The sequence below is a fragment of the Arachis hypogaea genome, chromosome 19, assembly GCF_003086295.3.
Source record: "Arachis hypogaea cultivar Tifrunner chromosome 19, arahy.Tifrunner.gnm2.J5K5, whole genome shotgun sequence".
Classification (NCBI taxonomy): Eukaryota; Viridiplantae; Streptophyta; class Magnoliopsida; order Fabales; family Fabaceae; genus Arachis; species Arachis hypogaea.
This window is the reverse complement of record NC_092054.1, coordinates 75277449-75298772: the sequence shown is the minus strand read 5'-3', so window position 1 is coordinate 75298772 and position 21324 is coordinate 75277449. Positions and strand designations below refer to the sequence as shown.

The 21324-nt window shown below is 39.2% G+C and overlaps 1 protein-coding gene across 1 annotated transcript; it reads left to right on the top strand.

Annotated features, from left to right (window-relative positions):
* The first annotated feature begins 1001 nt into the window (after nucleotides 1-1001).
* Nucleotides 1002-3100, top strand: LOC112778457 (uncharacterized). The gene is made up of 3 exons (XM_025822771.1): nucleotides 1002-1262; nucleotides 1477-1699; nucleotides 3021-3100. Exons 1-3 carry the CDS (start codon nucleotides 1002-1004, stop codon nucleotides 3098-3100), a joined length of 564 nt encoding a protein of 187 aa, XP_025678556.1.
* The last annotated feature ends 18224 nt before the right edge of the window (nucleotides 3101-21324 follow it).

Genomic DNA, 21324 nt, shown 5'->3' with positions numbered 1-21324 from the left:
CTGATCATAAGAGTTTGAAGTATATCTTTGATCAGAAAGACCTTAATATGAGGCAGAGGTAATGGATGGAATTCTTAAAAGATTATGATTTTAAGTTGAGCTATCATCCTGGGAAGGCAAATGTAGTCGCAGATGCTTTGAGTCGGAAGAGTTTGGGCATATCCTGGATGATGATCAAGGAAGAAGAAATGATCTCAGCCTTTGAAAACTTAAAATTAGGAATGAGAGAGACATCAAGAGGAGTTATTATGGCACGACTACAATTAACATCTGACTTTAAGATAGCTATTCAGCAAGCTCAAGCCTAGAATTCAGGAATGCTGACATTGTTAACACGGATGAAGGCAGATCAGCCGGAAGAGGTACGCCAAGATAAAGAAGGAATATGGAGATATAGGAATAGAATTTGTGTACCTGCTCAGGAGGACTTGAGAAAGAACATTCTGATCGAAGCTCATGAAAGCAGATTTTCTATCCATCCCGGAACGACTAAAATGTACCAAGATCTGAAGAAGATGTTCTGGTGGTCGGGAATGAAGAAAGATATAGCAACGTATGTTTCAAAGTGTCTGACTTGCCAGAAGATTAAGGTGGAACATCAAAAACCACCTCGAACCCTGAAATCATTGGAGATACCGCAATGGAAATGGGAAGAGATTATGATGGATTTTGTTACTGGGTTACCAAGAACCTCTGCCAGGCATGATGCAATTTGGGTAATTGTAGATCGATTGACAAAATCAGCGCATTTTCTACCAATTCAAATTGGTCACAGCTTGGAGAAACTCGCCCGGTTATACATTCAGGAGATAATACGATTGCATGGAATACCTTCATCAATTGTGTCAGACAGAGATCCAAGGTTTACTTCTAGATTTTGGGGAGCTCTACAGAAAGCTTTTCGGACGAAGTTGCACTTAAGTACAGCATATCACCCACAGACTGAAGGACAGACAGAATGAACAATTCGTACCTTGGAAGATATGTTGAGATCTTGCGTAATGGACCAACAGGGTAACTGGGACAAATACTTGCCATTGATTGAGTTTGCTTACAACAACAGTTATCAAAAGAGTATCAGAATGGCACCATATGAGGCCCTCTACAGAAGAAAGTGTCAATCACTATTATGCTGTATGACAAGGAGGAAGGCAGCTTTTTGGGGCCAGACTTGGTACAAGAAACTACCAAACGGATTAAGCACATTCGAGAGAAGATTCAAACTGCCCAAAGTCGACAAAAGAGCTATGCAGATATTAGGCGTAGGTCCTTAGAATTTAACGAAGGTGACCATATCTTCTTAAGAGTGACACCTACGACAGGAATAGGTAGAGCTCTTAGGACTAAGAAATTGAATCCACGATATTTAGGTCCATTTCAAATTCTTAAAGAGTCGGTCCAGTAGCGTACCAAGTAGCTCTCCCTCCTTATTTGTCACACCTTCATGATGTTTTTCATGTTTCACAACTCAAAAAGTATAATCCCGACGAAAGCCACATTTTACAACCAGAGACAGTACAGCTGCGAGCCGACATGACATATCAAACCCTACCAGTCAGGATTGTGGAACGAAGTGACAAACAGCTTAGAGATAAGACAGTATCATTGGTTAAGGTAGCATGGGAACAAACTGGAACTGAAGAGTACATATGGATGCTGGAAGACAAGATGAGAACAGACTACCCGTTTCTCTTTTCAGGTAATTGAAATTTTGAGGACAAAATTTTCTTTTAGGAGGGTAGAATGTAACGGCCTAGCCCCGAAGAAACGGCGCTTTTTCGGGATCAAACGGAATTTTTACAGAATTTTTAGGAATTTCTATGCATATAAGCACCTCCACTGCACAGGTGCTGCGTCATCAAGCTGCTGAGTCAGCAGCTTGATTGCACAGGACACCTTTCCTAATCTAAGTAGGCACGTCGCGAAAAGTTGCGTTTTTGAGCCACTTCGGGCCCGAATTTCAAAATTCTGATTTCTGTGGTTAGTCTCTATGTGACGAGCCGGTCACGAATTTCGAGAGAAAATTATATTAGTATAATATTAATATATTATTATTTTATTCAAAATATTATATTATTATCTTCTCTACTGTGATTAATGTTGATCTATGTTTAGTAATATAATAACTGAGCTTGAAATCTACCGGTAACGGATAATACCGGCATTCTTAGATGAACTTAGCACTGCTAATACTTCATCATATATCTTTTATTCTTATGATTATCCAGTTACTAGTGTCATTTACACTAAGTAACTTAATGTTTATCCATTAGTAGTGTAATTACTTAAGTTCTAATACATCTAGTTTTAGTAATTATCCTTTTCTGAGATATTTTGACAAGTAACTTTTGGATAATCATCATCCAAAAGCCACGGCCTCCCTAGGACAGCTTGGCTATCATTTTTGTTCTTGGAAAAGCTTAGAACACCATGAAAGAAAACCATGAAGCTTCCATGAACACCTGAGCTACTTTCTCCGTTCTTTCTCAAACCGAAACCCCTATCAAATATCTAATCTTACCAAAGTGTTCACCTCTTCCTCCTCTTCATTTCTATGTCACTTTTCTTGGAGTAAATCAAGGTATGAAGGCTGCTCCTCCTCCTTGAAGATTCGGCCATGGTGGTTCCTTAAGTTAATGATGTTTTCATCATGTTCTTTCTTAGGATCTCTTATTCAGTCACCAAAAGCTCCAAGAAAACGTGATTTCTAGTTACTTTAAGGTGAGGAAAACCTTATTTTCACCATCATGAAGCTTCAGCCTTCATGGTTCATAAGATTCTAAAGTTGTTTTTGATGTTAAAATAGGCGTAAAAGTGCTTCTGGAAGCTTATTTTTGGTGCAATCTCGGACAGCAGCAAAGGAGGTAAGGTTTGGTAAATTAATCAATGATTGGCTGTGTTCTTGAAGTGTTAAACCAGATCTTGTTTCTTGAGATTTGATTTTGGGTGTATGTGTGAGGGTTTGATCATGGAAACTTGTTGTTTAATGCTTGAAAATCATGTTTATGATGGTTTTGAAGTGGCTGTTGGTGCTGCTGGAAAACCTGACATTCCAGCCATGAAAATCATGATTTTTCATGCTTATTTGATGTGTATTTGATGGCTGAAAAGTTTCTCTTTGGTTTGATAAAAATCGGGTTCAAATCGGTTTCCGAAAAGATTGAAAAACTAGCGGAAAATCAAGCAAAAATCAGATGAACTTTTGGAAAAAAAAATGTTTTTAGTTTTTGGAAGAACATGAAAACGTGTATTCAAGGAGTTTTGGGGTCAAAATGTAATTATTAAAAAGTTTGGGGTTGAAAATTAATTAATCAAAAGTTGAGGGGCTAAAGTGCAAATATTAAAAGTTATAGGGGTCAAAGTGCAATTTCCAAGAAGTCCGGGGGTCAAAATGCAATTTTTGACAGTTAAATAAAATATTATTATTTTAATAATAAAAATTAATATATTATTTTATTAATAATATTATTTTAGTAATAATATTATTTTATTAATAATAATAAAATATTGATAAAAAGATAGTTTTCCGTGAAAGCCTCAGGAAGGCAGATTTTGAGTCCAGAATTCTCTAATTTCCTTTACTAAACACCTAAGAAGAGGTATAAGAGAAGATATAGAGGTATATGAGGTAAAAAAAAAAAGATTTTGAAACCTGTGTTTAAGTTAAAAAAGAAAAGGAGTTAAAAGTGATATAGCTGTGTACCTGACCTTACAGAGTAAACAAAGAATTGTAAAATGAGCTTTCTGTGATGTTCTAATGCTTGATTTATGATGATTGCTAAGTGATGGAGAGTATGGTTATATGTGAATTATGAGCCTTCGGGCAATGTTTGTGAATGTTGTGCGGGGACGCCCGTATTGTGATGTTGCTTCCCAGACAGGCTGCGGTAGAGTAATACCAGCCCTGCAAGCTGAATGCTTGGTAGAGGCCTGACTCGCATACCTGTTGTATATTAAGATTTGAGCAAATACCAGCCCTGCAAGTCGAGAATACTTGGTAGAGGGTATACGGTACTTAATCTGGGATTATGTTCTGGGAAGGCCTTATCTGACCTGGAGGGTCGGATTGCGTCGGGTGCGGGTCAAAACCGACAAATGAGCTCATTACCAGCAGTAGGGACAGACATGCATCATAATTGTTTGTGCATTATTTATTGCTAATCTTCTTGTGTTCTTGTTCTATTCCTTGTTTGTTGCAGCATAACTGTGTGATTGCATATTAATGTGTGAATGTGCATTTATTTCCTATTTTCTCTCTTGTTCATGTGTTAGTTTATGTTGCTGTTATGTACATATTACTCTACATTTATTTATACTTCTATGACCACGGACATTATAAATGAACTTAACTATAAACCCCGACCTTACTAAGAACTCCCCAGTTCTTACCCCTTACACCTCTACAGATGGACACGGGAGTCCTATTCTACGAGATTGATCCACCGTACATCCACGAGGACCCGGTGCGTGGCGAGTATTATGTAGTTCGTGGTAGACCTTTTCAGTACCCTATTAGGACAGCATACTTTAATCCTTATGCACCCTATGACGTTCCTTTATCTTGGTTACACCCTGGCGGACCTGGGATACCTCATCCTGAGGATCAGATGCCACCTCCACCTGACCATCCTCTTCCACCTGAACCTCCTCTACCTAATGAGCCTATACCTGCCCAGCTTATCCATGAGGCACCTCCTGCACCTTTTGTCCTTGATGAGTGGGGTGTTCCTGTGTTGCCACCTGAGCTTGATCCTTTACCTGAGCTGATCGAGCCTCCTGTCTTTGATGAGCAGCAGGGACATGAGTATGATCAGATCATGGAGGCGCCACCTCCTTCTCCAGACTGTATTTTGTTTGGCAGCTATCCTTTTATGGTTCCTGTGGCTAGCAGTGGTTCCTCTGCTATCACTCCGGCAGAAGAAGAGGACGAGGAAGAAGAAGATCCAGTGGAAGATCCTAACTTCATAGTTATCTCCTCTGACAGCGATGACGATGAGCCAGGCGAGGCGCCAGCAGGCGAGCATCACCGTTCGCCCGGTGATTTTTCGTGAGGTACTCTGGACCAGGAATGAGGAGACTTTTTGAGATGCTTAGTCTAACTTCAGTACATTAGAGTGTCTCCCTCACTTTTGTTAGCATGATTAGAGGGAATAGGCATATCATAGAGTTAGGCTAGCCTGGGTGCCAGCTTAGGGGCTTTTGGTCAGGCCAGGCCCTGGGACGTCTTATGTACATATATGTATATACTATATGAGTCACTGACTTAGGGGTGCTGTACTATAGCTCTATGCTTATATAACTGAGTCACTTCTGTAACATGATGTATATTATAGTGTGTTATTCCATATTCTGTTATCTTTTGTCTTATGTATGTGAACGTTTAATTATCCCTAGATATATGGAAGGTATGTGACTTTAAATTATTCTTGTTAAAAAAAATTTACTTGTAAAATTCGCGGGGTTTTAACAACGTACAGGCTTATATTTATTAATTAATAATACAAAAAGGAAAAAGAAGTTGGTAACATTCGATTTCTAGTATGATCTAGACATGCTAGAAGTTGGGTCGTTACATAAGGACCCTTTTATAATTGCTTATGCTTCTAAGACTTTAGACGCTGCTCAGTCTAATTATACTACCACTGAAAAAGAGCTTCTGGCTATTGTTTTTGCTCTGAATAAATTTTGAGCCTACTTACTTGGTACTAAGGTGGTAGTATACTCAGACCATGCAGCTCTAAAATATTTGTTACCTAAAAAAGAGTCCAAACCAAGGTTAATATGTTGGATATTGTTGCTGCAAGAATTTGATTTAGAAATCAAAGATAGGAGTGGTTCCCAGAATTTGGTGGTGGACCACTTGAGTCGCCTAGAGCACATTAAGAATGTCTCCACTCCTATCAACGATGCGTTTCCATTTTCTAGCTTGCATGCAATATCTGAGGTAGTTCCTTGGTATGCACCTATAGCTAATTATCTTGTTAGTCATACCTTCCCTCCTAATTTTACTAAGCATAAAAAAGACAAGCTAAAAAGCAAATCCAAATATTATATATGGGATGACCCATATTTATGGAGGTATGGTGCTGACCAGATAATTAGAAGGTGTGTGCCTCAATCAGAATTCCAGTCAATTTTAGAGGCCTGCCACTCCTCTGAGAGTGGTGGACATTTTGGCCCTCAAAGAACTTCTAGAAAAATTTTAGACTGTGGATTCTGGTGGCCCACTCTTTTTAATGATGCCACTGCCTTCTGTAAATCTTGCTTCCCATGCTAAATGTTTGGTAATATATCCAAGAGGGACAAAATAACCCAACAGCTTATGTTATTCTATGAAATTTTTTATGTTTGGGGCATTGACTTCATAGGTCCATTTCCAAACTCTAGTGGTTTCTTATACATACTGTTAGCTGTAGATTATGTTTCTAAATGGGTGGAAGCAATTCCTACCCATACTGATGATGCTAACGATGTTGTCTCTTTTGTTAGAAATCATATTATCTGTCACTTTGGATCACCACGAGCAATCGTGAGTGATCAAGGCACTCACTTTTGTAACAGGAGATTAATAGGTCTACTGAAGAAACATGGCGTTGTGCACAAGGTAGCAACAGCTTACCATCCTCAGACCAATGGGCAAGCTGAGGTGTCTAACAGAGAGATAAAGCGCATACTGGAGAAAATTGTCAAGCCTCATAGGAATGACTGGAGTACCAGACTTGTAGATGCGCTTTGGGCTTATCGGACAACAAACAAGAAACCCATCGGAATGAGTCCCTTCCGCCTATTATATGAAAAGGCTTGTCACCCCACAGTGGAGGTGGAACACAAGGCTTTCTGGGCTGTAAGGGAATGCAACATGGGATTTGAGAAAGCCAGTGCTGAAAGGAAAGCTGCAACTAGCAGAACTGGAGATCCTTCGACTCGAAGCATATGACAACTCTAGACTATAGAAAGAGAAGGTGAAGGCTGTACATGACAAGCATATCAAGAGAAGAGAGTTCAGACCTGGGGAGCTAGTTCTCCTTTACAACTCAAGATTGAGGCTCATGCCAGGCAAGCTGATATCAAGGTGGGAAGGCCCCTATATAGTAGAGAAGGCAGAGCCATACGGAGTCTTCCACCTGAGTCATCCTTCAAGCTTCAAATTCATCAAAGTCAATGGACACTGCTTGAAGCTGTATCATGGTGAGAAAATGAAGGATCCACCAACAGAAGAAGATTGAGCTTGTGGACCGTCCAACTTAAGGACGTAAAAGAAAAGTGCTAAGTGGGAGACAACCCACCATCGTATGATCGTCCCTTGTATTCTTAGTTTTATTTTATTTTCTTTTTATCAGTGTTCATTCCTAATTTCTGCATCATCACCTGCATTCTGCATAAAAAAATGGTGTTCGACGCGCAAGCGTCTATGACGCATACGCGTCATGCGTGAATTCGCAACACCAAGGAAGCGAACCGAGAGTTGGGCAGGAGTGGCGCTGGAAGCGTGCTTTGCGCACAAGGAAGACCACGCGTACGCGTACCTCATGTGTGCGCGTCGCTTGCGCTTTCAGCAGCCCACGCGTACGCGTCCCTGACGCGTGCGAGTCATTTTCAATTAATAACCATCCACGTATGCGCGTGCCTGACGCGCACGCGTCATATGCAATTTTGGCCCCCAGCCCAGACTGAACAGAGAGTTGTGCATGCGCAGGGCTGCCTTCGCGCGATTGGCACACCCCAATGTCACGTGTACGCGTCCTAGACGCGTCCGCGTCACTTAAAACTTACACGACCCATGCGTACGCGTCGCATGCGACGCACAATTAAACCAGTACGCCGCCTGATTTCAATTCTTCCCTCCCCCAATCCTAATTCTTCCTTCTTTCTTCTTTATTCCTTCTTACTATGTACTACTTTCTTCCTCCCTTTTTCATCTTCTACCTCAGGTTCTTTTCTTCCTCTCCTTTACTCTTTCTTTCTTCTTTAAATTATTGCATTTATTTATTTTTCTTTCTTCTAAATTTTTCTTTTAACTTAGTTTTTTATGGTTTCTTTTTCATTCTTTTCTCATGTATTTTTATGTTGGTGTTTAAATTTTCTTTGGGTATTATTTTATTTTATTGGAACTTGCAGATACTATGAGGAGTAATTTGACAATTGACTTGTAATTTTGGCTCTCATATACATTTGGATACATTATTTTCATTCCTATTATAACTTGCACACCAAGTGTTTGTGAAAAAGCTTTTATGGCATTTTGAATCCTATTTTATTTTACTCTTACACTTTAATGCCATTTTTTCACAACAGTTGTACTCCACATGTATTTGGGATTATCATTCACAATTGTCATCATACACGTGCTCTTTAATTTGGCACATTTAATAATTGATGCTTGAGTTATGCTTCTCATGCCCATTACTTGCATACTTTTAGCTTCTTGCATCTAATTATTATGAATTGCCTTCTTGCTCTTAATTGATGTCTTACCTACATGTTGTAGCTACCTTGTATTTAGGCTATCATCTTTTCTTTGGCATTCATTATCCCTTGGAATTTCTTCCCTCCGAGTATAGTTATATATATTTAACAGTCTTCCTTTTTCCTTCTTCCTTAGGCATGGGTACCAAGAAAGGAAAAGAGAAGGCCACTGACAAGACACCAACAAGGCAAAGAACCAAGAGAACTCTGGGTAAGGCACCACCATCTACCAGCGTCAAGCTGCCAAGAAAGCCGGTGAAAAGGGTCATTAAAATTGATGAAGCAGAGAAAGCCTTTCCCGCACGGGACTCCACACGGTTCACTAACTGTTATTGGGAACAGATGTTTCCCATCCTAGCCGAGTGGAACTACAACAATGAGCATCTACTCATTGTCCCAACACACTTTATTGGTTTTGTGGAGCCCCGAATTGAGACGAGATAGTAGGGATTTTTGAGGAGGCAACCGCGAGAGGCCAACTTATCATGGGTAGTTGAATTCTACTCCAACTTCTACTTGCCTACTCTGCAGACTGTCTACGTTCGTCAGCAGTAAGTCCCTGTCTTCGAAAGTGCCATACATAGAGTACTGGATCTTCCACTTGCCCAGAGGGATTGGATAGATGCATATCAAGAGGCTTCTCTCAAGCGCGCCAGATGTATCAGTTCGACTGGGATAGCGTCCTTGGAGTTATAGCCCAACCTGACAGCACCTGGATCTTTGGGCAGCATTGGTCGAAACCCAAGAAGATCTCAGCCCAGTCACTCACCTTGGAGGCTCGCGTGTGGGCACAGATTATGTCCCACTATATCTTTTTGAGCACGCACGAGTCCACCTTCACAGCAGACATGGCTATCTCATCTGGTGCATCCTAACAGAGCAACCTCTTAACCTGCCCCGACTCATCCGGCAGGTAATGGAACATGTACAGATTGCGGGTAACCTGCCTTTCCCCGCCTTGGTTTTAGATTTAGTCTCTGCAGCAGGTGTGTCCTATCGGGCAAGAGACACGAAGGTCATGATCCCTGGGGCTGACCAGTATGTCCCGAATGGGAAGTACATCAGGCCACCAGTTCCCTCTGCGAGCCGGCCTGCAGGCCCATCTTTGGATACTCCTCCTTCTCCTACTCCACCATCATCCACAGTACAAGCACCATCCCATCAAATGTTTCTTCAGATCCTTGAGAGGTTCGACCGGCAAAACCGGCGGATGGAGCAAATGGAGCGCCATAACAAGCACCGATACAACTATCTGAAGGAACTCATAGTTGGTACTGATGAGGGAAAAAGAATTCCACAAAAACTCACCGGCAAGTGTACCGGGTCGCATCAAGTAGTAATAACTCACAAGAGTGAGGTCGATCCCACAGGGATTGATGGATCAAGCAACTTTAGTGAGGTGATTAGCTTAGTCAAGCTAACAATGGTAAACTAGGAGAAATTTAACTAACAGAGAGTGAATTGTAAGAATTATAAATTGCAGAAAGTAAATTTGACAGAATCTTAAAGAGCAAAAAATGTAAAGTGCAGGGAATTTAAAGGAAGCAGTAAATCAGAACTCAGAACAATTGCAGAAGAATTAAATTGCATGAAAAGTAAATTCAGATGACAACAAACTCAAATATAAAGTTGCAGAAAGTAAAATTTGCAGAAAAGGAAATTGTAGCAGAGGATTGCAGAAATTGAAATTTCATAAACTGAATTCAATACTGAAATGTAAAAAGTGTAGAAAAATAAAAGTGTATCAAAGAGAGCTTTCTATTCTACTCCTACTCCTACTCCTACTACTGCCTACTACTACTGCAGCCTACTATCCGTGATAGATCTCTAATGAATGAAACTGATGTCTTTATATAGGCTTTACAAAATTACAAACAAATTACAAATCAAATGAAATTCCTGTTCTAACTATCTTTTGTGCCTTTGAGTGATGTTAATGGGCTCTGCTTGCTTTGGATCTTCAATGGGCTTGGAATCAGATTAATTGAACCACAATTCTGCTCCCAGGAGAACGTTTCCTTTTAAAATTGAGCGCAGCGTTCATTCACCCACGCGTACGCGTCCCTCACTCTTACGCGTGCTTTTGCATTTTTTTCCCAACGACGCATACGCATCACTTACGTGTACGCGTGGTCTTCAGATTTTGAGCTTGTGATGCGTACGCGTGCCATACGCCTGCGCGTCTATATCAGCGTTGACTTTGTGAACGTAGCCCTCGCTTTGACAATGCTGTCCCATGCGTACGCATCAGCTACGCGTACGCGTGGTCTTCGAAATTTGCAATTTCAATGCGTGCGCGTCATGTACGCGTGCGCGTCGATATCAATTCTTCAATCCCAAAGTTAGATCTGCCCGAAAATGCTCCTTTAGTTAACTTAGCGCTCTCTTTGCAATTGAGTGCTGATTGTGAAAATAGAGCACGCTTTCCTTGAGTTAGTCATGGGCCACGCTTTTAAAAGCGTGGCCTAAGGCTCCAAAGTGTGCCCAAAATTTCTCTTTTCTTCTTTTGAGCCTATTTTGTGCTTTTTTTGCTTCTTTTTCTCCTTATTTCCTACAAAGTTTATAAAATCAAAAGTTCAAAGCAATATACTATTTAAGCACAAAAACATTCAATATTTAGGCGTTAATCATTAATTTCTTGTATGTAAAAGCATAGAAAAACATGACATGATCACATGTCATCACAACACCAAACTTAACCCTTGCTTGTCCCCAAGCAAGAAAAGAATCATGCAGTAAGTTTTGACAAACCAAGGTGAGAAGAATAGCAATTTGATGTTCATGGTTGGCTAGTTTTATATGCATGCTTGATGGGTGAAAATTAGATTTCTACACAAACTCACCGGCAAGTGTACCGGGTCGCATCAAGTAGTAATAACTCACAAGAGTGAGGTCGATCCTATAGGGATTGATGGATTGAGCAACTTTAGTGAGGTGATTAGTTTAGTTAAGCTAAAAATATTGAATTGGATGAAATTGAAGCAACAGAAAGTAAATTGCAGGAATTATAAAGTGTAGAAAGTAAATTGACTGAAACTTAAAGAGCAAGAAATGTAAAGTGTAGCAAATGCAAAGGGAATTGGGTGTAGGGAATTTAAAGAAAGGAATAAAGCAAGCAATTGAAGAGATCTTGCGAACAAGTAACAGGAAGTTTAAATTGCAGGAAAATTAAATCAAGCTGAATCATGAACAGAATTGTAAAATTGCAGAAAAAGGAAATTGTAGCAGAGGATTGAAATTTCATAAAATGAATTCAATAATACTGGAATGTAAAAGTGCAGAAGAATTAAGTGTATCAAGGGAGCTTTCTATTCTATCCTACTCCTACTCCTACTGCTGCCTACTACTATTGCAGCCTAATTCTCTCTTTTTTGGAATGAAATTTATGCCTTTATATAGGCTTTACAACATGAAGAAATTAAATTGAAATTGAAAACAAATTACAATTTAAATGAAATTCCTAATCTAATTTTTTCTTGTGCCTTTGAGTCATGTCAATGGGCTTTACTTGTTTTGGGGCTTCAATGAAATGGGTCTTGGGGGTTTGGTTGCTCCCAGGGGAACGCTTAGTTGAAATAATAAGTGCAGCATTCACTCCCTCAGCGTGAATCTCTCGTGTACTCATTCTTCACTAGCGCTCCCTTAGTGAGCGCCATGTTGGTTCTTCAAGCGCTGCCCCTTTGGTGCGTAATTTCACTAAGCAACGCTCTCTTAATGAGTGCCGAGTTAGCTTAGTGAGAGCTACATTTGTGTACGGATGGCACATTCTTACCTCCCAAACTAGAAAAGCCCAAAAAAACTCACTTAGTGAGCGTGGCGCTCACTTTGGAAGTGAACGCTACTCCAAATGTATTTTTAGGCTTTAAAGATGACTATCACTTGTGCTTCAATTTCATGCTAAATATGGATTATTATATATTGTTGGAATTCTCTGAATGTCAGCTTTTCAACACAACTGGAAGCGCATCAATTGGACATCTGTAGCTCATGTTATGGTCCTTTGAAGAAGGCATGGTTGTGCTGTCATGGGTCGCCGATTTTCTTCCTTAGCGCTCTCTTAGTGAGCGCCAAGTTATCTTAGTGAGCGCTGTTTGGAGGCCAAAGTTACCGCCGGCTTCTGAGGCACAGACTTAATTTTCAGGCCATATTATTATATATCGTTGGAAAGCTCTGGATGTCTACTTTCCAATGCATTTGAGAGAGCATAATTCAAAACTCTACAGCTCATATTATCCTCCATCGAAGGTGAAGAGGTCAGCTGGCCTTACTGCAGGTTGATACTATGTTCATCTTTGCACTTTCGGGATAAGTTTTCTCCCTCAGATTTAGTATCCACTTTTCAGTGCCATATATGCTTGGAAAGCTCTAGATTCCTACTTTCTAATGCCACTTGAATCACCTCATTTGGAGTTTTATAGCTCGAGTTATTCTTGTTGGAGTGTGAAGTGGTCAGGGTTGCAAATCCTCTTTGCTCCTCCTTGAGTCTACTTCCAACTCTTTTGCCACCTTGGGAGTATGTTTATTCTTTTAGTGCTTTTATTGCTTCTTCTTCTATTATTTCCTACAAGGTTTATAAATTCAAAAGATCAAAGAAATATACCATTTAAGCACAAAAGCATTCAATATTTAAGCACTAATCATCAATTTCTTGTATGAAAAGGCATAGAAAAATATGACATGATGACATGTCATCACAACACCATGGGAAGCATTTAGGACCATATATGAAACATTTATGAGATAAAACAGAGAAGCATTTATGTCCTTATTTAGCAGGTAATTGAATTAGGACCATGGGGTTTTATGCAGACAAGATGCAGCTCAATTATTCTTTGCTGACATATATGAAATGTCTCTTTGAGGATTCACTAGAGTTACTGCTATAATGCCTTGTTCTTTTATTGATCCCTTTTATATTTTTCCTTCTTTCTTTTGCTTAGAAACTTATTTTTCAATGATAACTTAGTGTCAAGTGTTGCTGCAGCCTTTTGGCCCAATTTTTCTCAACACCTCTTCACTACAGACACTTGGCTCACAATTCTTCTTAGGAACATTGATGCCCAACACCTCTTTGGGTTACTAAATGCTTTATAACTAGGTTTTTCTTGATAATGGACTTTCAGTTGGTAATCCCGGATTAGTTAATCCAAGTTACCAAGTTTTAAAAGACTCCTCAGAACCTAATTGTCCAAGCATATCCTAGTACAAGAAGCACCACAGGCATATGTCCTAAGATCCAAGCTATTGGTGTCTAGCCTTATTGTCTGTTTCTTTTATTCTTGTTGCCAATCCTTAGTTTTTCTTTTCTTTTTCTTTCTTACTTTTCTTTTTCTAGGGACGTTCATTAATAAAAGGTTTTATAACAGCAAATAAGATCAAACTACAAAGAACATTCTATTCTGCAACTTTTATTATTGAGCTTATCATCCAATCAAGCAGTTACCACCATAAGTCTTTATTCTAATTCCTACTACATTGGACAATCAAAATTTGCACTATTTGCACTAAGTATCAAAGTAAACAGCAGCTTCTTATTCAGAATATTTCGAAACAGAGTGAATTTTGTGACAATACAACCTCCCAGGAGTGTCTTGAAGCTTTCCTTTTGTCATCATCAACCTTTACTCTTTGCATTTCCCTTGGTGATGATTCTTTTAACAGGCTGAGTGTCTTTTCTACACAATTATTGGAAGTTGCTTGTTTTTCCAAGCACTTAGGCAGATGATTAGCGTGCATTAATTATTGTAGGTTCTTGAACTTACATTGGTGAGGGAACACCAAACTTTGTAGTCCCTTGCTACTGTCTATGATGCATCAGTTACATGAAACCTTGTGCTTTTGCTAAAAGTAATAAAACTAAAAACTAGAAAACAGACAATTGTTTAGTGGTTTCCCTGATTGCTTGGAGCTGGTAACCATTTATGCAGAAGTTGAACTGTGTTTTTAAATGAGATTTTTGGTGGAACACCAAACTTAGCATCCTTCATTCACCCTTAAATTATTTTGGTATGCAACACCAAACATAGCTCCTTGCAATACAGATAAGTCTACTAAACCTTTTTATTGAAATAGTTTAGGAAAAGAAAACTACCTCTGGTTGGGTTGCCTCCCAACAAGCGCTCTTTTAATGTCACTAGCTTGACATCCTTCATTCTTGCTCAACTTAATTTCTGACTCTCCTTCTCTTTGTCCCAAGGGCCTCCTAAATAATGCTATGCCCTGTGACCGTTTGCTATGAAATTGTTCTTTGTTGCTTCATCTAGGAGTTCAAGGCTTCCATAAGGGAGAACCTTTGTCACCAAGTAAGGGCCAGTCCATTTGGACTTCAGTTTGCTAGGGAAAACTTTGAGCTTGGAGTTATACAAGAGTACTTGCTGTCCTAGTTTGAACTCCTTCTTTGAGATCCTTTTGTCATGCCATCTCTTAGCTTTTTCCTTGTATATCTTAGCATTTTCATAGGCTTCCGGTCTAAACTCATCCAACTCATTTAGCTTTTTCCTTGTATATCTCAGTGTGACACTTTCATTTTTGATTTGATGCAATCATCCAGAATGGTTGAAAACAAATTGTTGTAGGGCAACACCAAACTTAGAATGTAATCATATGCCAATTTATTGAAATTAAACAAAACAAACAGAGAAAGTAAATAAAACAAAGGAATGAAATGTTACCTAAGGTTATGTTGCCTCCCAACAAGCGCTCTTTTAGTGTCATTAGGTTGACATGTTGTTCTTCACTTTCTTCCTCTTCTTCCAGTTTGTTAAGAGGAATGACCTCAAGGGGGGAGAAGATTCAGCTATTGTCCCCTATTTTGGTCTCTCCTTAGCAAGCTTCCTTTTTGTAAATTGCTTGTTTGAGCTTGCTTGCTGGATCAGGGGTAGGATTGTTTGCATTTGACCTTTTCTTGAATGTTGTCACTGGTATCTTGGTCACAATCCTCTTCTCGGTGCTCTTGTTAGTTGCCTTCACTTCTTGGATATCAAGACATGGTGGTTGTGTGTTGGTTGGAGCTTTATCTTCATCAAAAGCCTTTTGAATTGGTGGTTCAATGAGCCCTTCTTCTATGCACCTTTCTACCTTACTTGAGTATGAATTCTCTTGATTGACTTTGTCACTTTCTTGCTCTTCCACTTCCTCTTTTGCACTCAACATTTGACTTAATAGCACTTTCATGGAGGAGGTTTATTGATCTTCCCAGGATTTCTTCATCTCCTCTTCATATCTTTCAATCATGGATTCAAGTGTTGAGACGTTTTGGTTCAGGAAAGTTTGTAAGGGTTGTGAGTTTTTATGTTCTCTTGTCATCTCAAATGTCTTTTGTGGATATGCAAGTTCAAGTTTAAATACCTCCACCACCTCATTTTTCATTGAAATTTTGCTTGACACAGGTGCCTCTTCTTTTGGCTCTTCCACTTCCTCCTCCACATCCACTAATTGGTCTTCATCTTCCTTGCTCAGCAATGCTAAGTTTCTCTTCATTTTCTCTAAGTGCCCATCCATATTTTGAAGAAGGATTTCTTGTTCTCTCTAGGATTGTTCTTGCTTTTCCAATAATTCTCTAGACTTTTGAAGGGACTCCTCAACTACTAGCTCAAAAGATGAAGGTTGAGAGAAATTTTATGGATATGGATGTATTGTGGTGAGGTTATTTTGAGTGGTATGGAATGAATCTTCTGAGTTGTGGATTGAATTTTGTGAATGTTGAAATGAGTCTTCTATGTAGTGAAATGAATCTTGTGGTTTGTGAGATGAGTTGTATGGATCTTGGAGGAAACTTTGTGTTGAGGCAAAATCAAGTGAAGAACTGGGAGGTGAAGTTGGACAACTTTTCATAAATGAGTTGAAGGTTTGCTCAAGTGATGACGGCTCTTGATTATTGAGTGCTTTCTAATTTTGATCCTCCCAATCACAACTTGAGGAATCGTGGAATTCATCACAGTATGGATCATCTTGTGGAATTGGGGAATAATTTTGCATGAATTTATTGAAAGCACACTCTAGTGATGATGTCTCTTGATGAGTATCATATGGAGCATTAAAATTCCCTTCCCAGCCATAGTTTCTATCAGTGTCATAACAGTGTGATTCACTTTGTGCCTCTGGGAGGAAAGTTATTTCAATTGATTGTTCACACTCTTGTTGATATCCCAGTTACTATGAGGATAATGACATAAATCATTTTGTGATTCTGGACAATATCTCATGTGCTCTGCTTGATCAATTTGTGGTTCTGGAGCATATCTCCCTTGGTTGGGTTGCTCAGAATCTGTGATTTCTTGGTGATATTTCCAGTCACCATTAGAATAGTCAATTGGTGATGGTGGGTAATATTCCATGAAATTTGTTTGATCACAAGATGAGTTGAACTCCATTTGAATTTTGTAAAATACATCACCAATGAAAATTGAAATTCATGTCACAAGTAAGAATTTCTTAGTGAGGCAATAACTCAAACACCTTGGCATCAGAGAATTAAAAGAATAAAAACAAAGAAAATGCTTAATCTAGACTTCTCACCCACTTAATCATTGTCAATCTATATCAATCCCCGGCAACGACGCCAAAAACTTTATGGGTGAATATTAGATTTCCACACAAACTCACCAGCAAGTGTACCGGGTCGCATCAAGTAGTAATAACTCACAAGAGTGAGGTCGATCCCACAGGGATTGATGGATTGAGCAACTTTAGTGAGGTGATTAGTTAAGTTAAGCTAACAGTGTTGAAGTGGATGAAATTGAAGCAACAGAAAGTAACTTGCAGGAATTATAAAGTGCAGAAAGTAAATTGACTGAAACTTAAAGAGCAAGAAATATAAAGTGTACCAAATGTAAAGGGAATTGGGTGTAATGAATTTAAAAAAAGCAATAAAGCAAGCAATCGAAGAGATCTTGAGAACAAGTAACAGGAAGTTTAAATTGCAGGAAAATTAAATCAAGCAGAACTGTAAAATTACAGAAAAAGGAAACTGTAGCAGAAGATTGTAATTTCATAAACTGAATTCAATAATACTGGAATATAAAAGTGCAGAAGAATTAAAGTGTATCAAGAGAGCTTTCTATTCTATCCAACTCCTACTCCTACTGCTACCTACTATTATTGCAGCCTAATTCACTCCTTTTTGGAATGAAATGGATGCCTTTATATAGGCTTTACAGAATGAAAAAATGAAATTGAAATTCAAAACAAATTACAATTTAAATGAAATTCCTAATCTAACTTTTTCTTGTGCCTTTGAGTAATGTCAATGGGCTTTGCTTGCTTTGGGGCTTCAATGAAGTGGGTCTTGGGTGTTTGGTTGCTCCCAAGGGAACGCTCAGTTGAAATAATGAGCACAGAATTCATTCCCTCAGTGTGCATCTCTCGTGCACTCATTCTTCACTAGCGCTCCGTTAGTGAGCGCCACATTGGTTCTTTAAGCGCTGCCCCTTTGGTGTGCGATTTCACTAGCCAGTGCTCTCTTAATGAGCGCCCAGTTAGCTTCGTGAGCACTGCATTTGTGTACGGATGGCACAATCTTGCCTCCCAAACTAGAAAAGCCCGAAAAAGCTCACTTAGTGAGCGTAGCGCTCACTTTGGAGGTGAACGCTACTCCAAATGTGTTTTTGGGCTTTAAAGATGCCTATCACTTGTACTTCAATTTCATGCCAAATATGGATTATTATATATCGTTGGAATTCTCTGAATGTCAGCTTTTCAACGCAACTAGAAGCACATCAATTGGACATCTGTAGCTCAAGTTATGGTCCTTTGAAGAAGGCATGGTTGTGTTGTGAGGGGTCTCTGGTTTTCTTCCTTAGCGCTCTCTTAGTGAGCGCCAGGTTAACTTAGTCAGCGCTGTTTGGAGGCCAAAGTTAGCATCAGCTTCTGAGGCCCAAACTTAATGTTCACCCCATAATATTATATATCGTTAGAAAGCTCTGGATGTCTACTTTCGAATGCATTTGAGAGCGCATCATTTAAAGATCCACAGCTCAATTTATCCTCCTTGGAAGGTGAAGAGGTCAGCTGGCCTTACTGCAGGTTCATACTATGTTCATCTTTGCACTTTCGGGGTAAGTTTTCTCCCTTAGATTTAGTGTCCACCATGTAGTGCCATATATTCTTGGAATGCTCTAGATTCCTAGTTTCCAATGCCACTTTAATCACCTCATTTGGAGTTTTTTAGCTCGAGTTATTCTTGTTGGAGTGTGAAGAGGTCAGGGTTGCAAATCCTCTTTGCTCCTCCTTGAGTCTGTTTCCAACTCTTTTGCCACCTTGGGAGTATGATTCTTCTTTTAGTGCTTTTATTGCTTCTTCTTCTATTATTTCCTACAAATTTTATAAAATCAAAAGATCAAAGAAATATACCATTTAAGCACAAAAGCATTCAATATTTAAACACTAATCATCAATTTCTTGTATTAAAAAGCATAGAAAAACATGACATGATGACATGTCATCAATGCTACAATCACAAAAGAAATGTAAATGATTGATGCTTCTATCTAGCTCATTTTCTAAAATCTTTTCCTTATATTTATTCCTTGAAACAAGCTTTTCATTTTCTTATTAGCTTCTCCTTTTTGGTGCTTTGCCCCATGAGTTGATAACAAAGCTACGACTCTAAATGCTTTGTTTTCAAGTATTACCACTTGATACATAAGCACCACAAGCATTTAATTAGAGGACCTCTTTAAGCTTATTTGTTTCTTTTCTTTACTCTCTAATCATTGATGCTCAGAGCCTTGAGCTTTGAGGGAATGCTTTTGCACTTGAGCCTAACCTTGACTCTAAGTGTTTTGTTTTCAAGCTTTTTTCCTGATACATAAACACCACAAGTACTTAACGATTGAATTGTCATTGGTACTCAGAGCCTTCAGCTTTCTCATTCTTTCCCTTTTTATTTTCTTGCCATAATTTGTAATTGCTTCTTCAAGGTTTTCATGATTTTCAAAAATTTCATAAAATGTCCTAGATGAAAACTTCAATTAAATAAAATCTAATACAATTGAGCAACAATTAATCATACTAGCCTTCCAATACTTGTATATCCATGCTAAGTTCTTTTTTAATGCCTTGTTTGTTTATGATTATGATAATTTATTGCTTTTGAACTCATATAATTCAAGTTGATATTCATGATGTCACAGCAGGATGTTACAAATCAAAATTCAGGCTATACTTATTCATACGACACATGCATACAGAGAAGATAAAGACAATCATGCTCTTTAAAGTACTGGAAGCAAATAAGAGGAAAAAGAACTTTACCACCTTGTAGGTCATCTTCACTATTGTTGTCCTTTTCCTCCCATTCTTCCCTTTTCCATACCAACTTAGGGTATTTGCTTATTGATGAGCGGATAATTTATACGCTTTTTGACATTGTTTTTAGTATGTTTTTAGTAGATCTAGTTACTTTTAGGGATGTTTTTAATAGATTTTGTGTTAAATTCACATTTCTGGACTTTACTATGAGTTTGTGTGTTTTTCTATGATTTCAGGTATTTTCTGGCTGAAATTGAGGGACTTGAGCAGAAATCAGATTCAGAGGTTGAAAAAGGACTGCTGATGCTGTTGGATTCTGACCTCCCTGCACTTAAAGTGGATTTTCTGGAGCTACAGAACTCAAAATGGCGCGCTTCCAATAGCGTTGGAAAGTAGACATCCAGGGCTTTCCAGCAATATATAATAGTCCATACTTTGGCCAAGAATTGACGACGTAAACTGGCGTTCAACGCCAGCTTTCTACCCAAATCTGGCGTCCAGCGCCAGAAAAGGATCCAAAACCAGAGTTGAACGCCCAAACTGGCACAAAAACTGGCGTTCAACTCCACAAATGGCCTCTGCACGTGCAACACTTAAGCTCAGCCCAAACACACACCAAGTGGGCCCTGGAAGTGGATTTATACATCAAATACTTACTCATGTAAACCCTAGTAGCTAGTTTATTATAAATAGGACCTCTTCCTATTGTATTAGGCATCTTTGGATTACCTTATGATCCTTTGATCATGTTTTAGGGGGCTTGCCACACGGCCATGCCTGGACCTTCACTTATGTATTTTCATACGGTAGAGTTTCTACACTCCATAGATTAAGGTGTGGAGCTCTACTGTTCCTCAAAGATTAATGCAAAGTACTACTGTTTTCTATTCAATTCTTCTTATTTCGCTTCTAAGATATCCATTCGCACCCAAGAACGTGATGAAGGTGATGATTATGTGTGACGCTCATCATCCTTCTCCCTTATGAACGCGTGCCTGACAAACACTTCTGTTCTACATGAATTAAGCTAGAATGAGTATCTCTTAGATCTCCTAACCAGAATCTTCGTGGCGTAAGCTAGAATGATGGCGGCATTCAAGAGAATCCGGAAGGTCTAAACCTTGTCTGTGGTATTCTGAGTAGGATTCAATGATTGAATGACTGTGACGAGCTTCAAACTCGCGATTGTTGGGCGTTAGTGACAGACGCAAAAGGAGGGTGAATCCTATTCCAGCATGATCGGGAACCGACAGATGAATAGCCGTGCCGTGACAGGGTGTGTGAGCATATTATTCACTGAGAGGATAAGATGAAGCCATTGACAAGGGTGATGCCTCCAGACGATTAGCCGTGCCGTGACAGGGCATTGGATCATTTTCCCGTGAGATGACCGAAAGTAGCCATTGACAGTGGTGATGTATCACATAAAGCCAGCCATGGAAAGGAGTAAGACTGATTGGATGAAGATAGCAGGAAAGCAGAGGTTCAGAGGAACGAAAAGCATCTCCATTCGCTTATCTGAAATTCCTACCAATGATTTACATAAGTACCTCTATCCCTATTCTTTTATTTATTATTCGAAAACTCCATAATTATTTTATATCCGCC

Coding starts and splice junctions, on each gene's coding strand:
- LOC112778457 (XM_025822771.1), top strand. CDS start 1,002: ATGGACCAACAGGGTAACTGGGACAAATACTTGCCATTGATTGAGTTT. Junction 1,263..1,476: donor GAGCTATGCAGATATTAGGC/GTAGGTCCTTAG, acceptor CAACTCAAAAAG/TATAATCCCGACGAAAGCCA. Junction 1,700..3,020: donor CTACCCGTTTCTCTTTTCAG/GTAATTGAAATT, acceptor ATGGTTTTGAAG/TGGCTGTTGGTGCTGCTGGA.